The 4,424-nt window shown below is 36.1% G+C and overlaps 1 protein-coding gene across 1 annotated transcript; it reads left to right on the top strand.

Moving 5' to 3' along the window:
• The first annotated feature begins 1,976 nt into the window (after window positions 1–1,976).
• On the top strand, window positions 1,977–2,927 carry LOC126928574 (uncharacterized). Its single transcript, XM_050744203.1, has 2 exons — window positions 1,977–2,538; window positions 2,729–2,927. The coding sequence occupies exons 1-2, from the start codon at window positions 2,152–2,154 to the stop codon at window positions 2,777–2,779; spliced, it is 438 nt and encodes a 145-aa protein (XP_050600160.1). The 5' UTR covers window positions 1,977–2,151; the 3' UTR covers window positions 2,780–2,927.
• Window positions 2,928–4,424: the final 1,497 nt, after the last annotated feature.

Consider the following 4,424-nt stretch of genomic DNA (forward strand, 5'->3'; position numbering starts at 1 on the left):
GTCAACGATCAAAAAGAGATTAAAGGTGTTTACGGGAGCGAATGCAAGTTTTATCGATCAAAGGATCATTGATCAGATAAAAGAAGACAAGAGCATGTTCAAAACCATCAATGGGGAAGACTTCACGAGTAGCCGGGCAAGACTAAAAATGAGGATAAACAAGATAGAGAAAGAGATAGATGTGTATATAGTACGCAATAATAACTTCACATATGATCTCATCTTAGGGCTGGACGCCATAAGGGAATTCAAACTAAGACAAGACGAGAATTTGAGGGTTAGCCAAAAAGTAGACGACAAAGAGGAAGTAATATTTAATAGAAAAGAAGAAAGAAGAAATAACCAGAGAAGAAAGGTAAACGTTACCGAACACAAGGAGACGGGTAAGCCTATGGACAACCTAGAACACCTAAATAACCTACAAAAAATAGAGGTAAGCCAACTTATAGAGAGATGTATTTGCTAAACACAATGTGGGAACCAGGAAATCACAAGAAGCTTCTATTAAGCTAATCGAAAATAAATACATATCAAAGAAACCATACAGATGTAGCATTCCAGATCAGAGAGAAATAGAATTCCAGATTACGAAACTACTAGAACACGATCTCATAGAGGAATCAAGTTCACCATTTGCAGCACTAGTGACACTAGCCTTTAAAAAAGAGTCGAATCGTAGAGATAGACTATGTATTGATTTCAGAGAGATAAACAAAATTGTAGTTCCGGAACCACAACCATTCCCAAGAATTGAAGATATCATAGTCAAAGCGGGAAATTGCCATTTCTTCTCAACGTTTGACATTAATTCGGCGTTCTGGTCAAAGAGGCGATTCAGTACTGGCAGCATTGGTTAATCGGTAGATACTTCACTGTCCTTTCAGACCATAAACCGTTGGAATCAATGAGAATCAAAGCAAGAACCGATGAAACTTTAGGAGACCTGATGCACTACTTATCGCAGTACGACTTCAAAATCATCTACTCACCAGGAAAACACAAGATAGAGGCAGTCGCACTATCCAGGAACCCCGTCTTAGAAAGTTTTGAGAACGAAGAAGAGGTTTTGAAAGTAGCGAATATTATAAAAAAACAAGACATAATCCGAGATCAGAAAGAAAACAGAGAAGATATTAAAAATACGAAAGACCTTATAAAAAAATCAGAGATTTTTTTTAAAAATATTAAAGGACGCCAACGTATATTCGTCTCACAAGAGTTTAGTTTAGGCGAGCATATCATAAAGACGGTGCATGATTTCTTTGGCCATGTTGGAAGGAATCACATATTGAAAAAAATCCGACCCTTTTATTATTTCAAAAATATGGACCGAATTGTCGACAAATTCTGCAAACAATGCGAAACCTGCATTAGGAATAAAAGCAGAACGAGAAGACCGATCGGGCTTATGTGGAGACTAGGACCAGCGAGGAAACCGTTTGAAATAATGTCATTCGATACGGTCCGAGGTTTTTCCAACAACAACTCACCAAAGAAGTATATGCATATACTCATAAATCACTTTTCAAGGGCTGTTTTTATGTCCACATCGAAAACACAACGCGCGGAAGATATCATAAAACTTATAAACTCGACAGGAGAAACTGACTCCATAAAAATTATCCTTGCAGACCGATACCCAGCGATGACATCCAAGGAAATTCAAGAGTACGCGAGAGAGAAAAACATTAAATTAATTTTCACCTCGACAGACTGTCCATCCTCCAATGGACTAAACGAGAGGGTAAATCAAACATTAGTAAACAGAATCAGATGCAAGATCAATTCGAAAAAAAAAAAGAAACTGGACAAAGATCGCAGAAAAAAGCGTAGAAGAATACAATCACACCAGACACAGTGTAACGGGATTTGCCCCAAATCACTTACTGTATGGGAAAATGATCGAAATCATCCCTAAGGGAATAACAGAGAAGAAGATAAACTTAAAAAGAGACGGAGAAGAAGCATTTAAAATCTCAGCAAGAAATTTCGAAATCAACAAACAAAAATATGACAAAAAAAGACGAGAACACGAGTTTAAAATTGGTGATACGGTCTTCACCCACAACGGAAACAGAATGAATAGAAATAAGCTGGAAGAAATTAGGAAAGGACCTTTCAAAATTTTGAGAAAGATTTCAAACTCTATATATGAAGTGGATAACGGTAACCGGAGATCTGAAGGGAATTTCTTCAAACTGGCCCGGAAAAACGACCGAACAGAAAGGAAGTCGATCGAAGAGCTTCCGTTCCAACAGCTTCGACGTGTCGACATTGCACGGAGCTAAAAGTAAGCTTAGCGGATCCTCGAAAGCCGCTATTTCGACCTTTATGGCACCGTCGAATTGGTTCACGAAGAGACACCAACCGATGTCGAAGAAGCCGGAAGATTTAGTAACGGCCAGTTTAAGTCTCAAGTTCGATAAATCGAAGGTAGTGAAGGCGGTGAAGGAAACGTTGGGTAAAAAGTCCCCTAATAGCGAGGTCAAACACAAAGTCGTATGGGACAACACTAGTGGAACCAAAGTGGACGCTCAGGTAAGTTGTATTTCTCGTTACGATATCGTTTCTTGTTTAAGAGCCATCGTAGGTGAAAGGGGGAATGAAAAAGAAAATCGTAAATCGTAAAATCTCTTCCAGAGAATGCACTTTATCGTAAAAATTAGTAAAGTCAACAACAACGTGAAATTAAATAATTGTTGTTTGATATTCTGTATTATCGATATAGGTGAAACGTGGAGAAGATAATTTGCAATCATTGCGGACAATATCGCAGTGACATTATTATCAATCGGTAATATTAAAGATAAAATTCATATGGGATGAAAACAGAGCGTCAAAAGTGGTTATTTTCCGATCTTCTTGCGAAGGGAAAAATGTTTAAGAACGGCTCTCAGCAAGGAATAAAAAATGTTATTACAGTTCCATTTTCGTGTTCGTTTTTTTTCTACATGATCCATGTGAAATAATTCTTCAGATGCTCTGCTGGTAAATGAATCGACGTTTGTAATAGAGGAAATATGAAGTACAGCGAGATCGTTGTTGACTATTGTTCTACACCGATATCGACAAAATAATTCTTCGACAACTCTATTGATAAATCAATTGTAGTTTGAAATCAAACGAATCTGAAGTACCATCAGTTTGTTGCTACGAGAACAATAGTCACCAACGATCTCGCAGTAATTCGGATTCGTTCGATTTTAAACTTCAATTGTTTTACCGACAGAATCTCTGAATAATTATTTTGCTGGTAAATTCTGTTGGTATATCGATTAGAGTTTGGAATCGAGCAAGTACGAAGTACAAGATGGCTATTGTTCTCCAGTAGCAACAGTCTGATAGTATTTCAGATTCGCTTGATTTCAAACTTAGTTCCTTTGGTTTAATTACTGATTTATCAGCTGGATCAAAATTTAAAGAAAATGAAGATCAAGTGTAGCGCGTAAGTTTTACCTCTGCTTAATTTTTTCATCTCTACACTCATCTTTTTCAACTTCCATGTCACATTTCGTATAAATGCTAATAATTCTTTGTTTTTTTTTTGATAAATTCTCTTAAACGTCGCACAAGAATTTTTCGTTCGCGAGGAGGTGCAAAAATGGCCACTTTTTGACTTAGGTCAAAATTTGCAAATTTGGGGTTAGCCCCAACTTAACCACACTTTTAATCCAACATGAATTTTATTTTAATATTACTGACCTCTGATGGTGGATCTGCGATACTGTACTTAATGATTGTAAACTATCTTATCGACTTCTCATCTATATTAATAATATAGAAATGTTAAATATTATTTTGAATATTAGGAATATTAAATAACAGTTAAATACTTAAATATATGTTATTTGATTTGTTTTAGAACGAAGCTCATTCTCTGGAGTGAAACCTTTAGTTTCTCTTTCTTACGCGATAAAGGAGAGGTGCAAGGATTTAAATATTTATAACATTATGACCTTTATTCTTTAAGCATGAAAATATTTTAAATACAAGCATATAAATATTACATATAAATATTTCTATTTACATATACATCAAGTAAATTTACATGTACATTTTCATCTTGGTAAAAAGAACGTGTAAATTATCGTATTTACTATTACGTATTTTAACGCGAAATCTCGTTTCATAAAAATTTTCATTCAAATACGTAAATACATAATATTCATAAATTTATAAGAACAATTTTGTCCGTAGGTATTTGGTAGCGCAATTGAGAAGATGTTAACGGCGGAAAAGGGAAACGATACGGGGGCTTCCGGGTCGAGCGGAAAGCCCTCGGTATCTCCGAACAAACCAATGTCAGGCAAAGTGACAAATTGGTTTTCAAATACCAAGAATCAAAATCGGAATCAGACGGAATCCAGCGAACCGTCTCTCTGTTCTTCCCTAAAGGACCTATTCAAGAAGTAATGGGGAAGAAC

This window comes from Bombus affinis, unplaced genomic scaffold (genome assembly GCF_024516045.1).
Source record: "Bombus affinis isolate iyBomAffi1 unplaced genomic scaffold, iyBomAffi1.2 ctg00001087.1, whole genome shotgun sequence".
Classification (NCBI taxonomy): domain Eukaryota; kingdom Metazoa; phylum Arthropoda; class Insecta; order Hymenoptera; family Apidae; genus Bombus; species Bombus affinis.

Bases quoted from the DNA above. Each gene is read 5' to 3' on its own strand.
- LOC126928574 (XM_050744203.1), top strand. From the start codon at position 2,152: ATGAAGTGGATAACGGTAACCGGAGATCTGAAGGGAATTTCTTCAAAC. The intron at 2,539-2,728 runs GTAAGTTGTATT...TTATCGATATAG, and splicing joins GAACCAAAGTGGACGCTCAG to GTGAAACGTGGAGAAGATAA.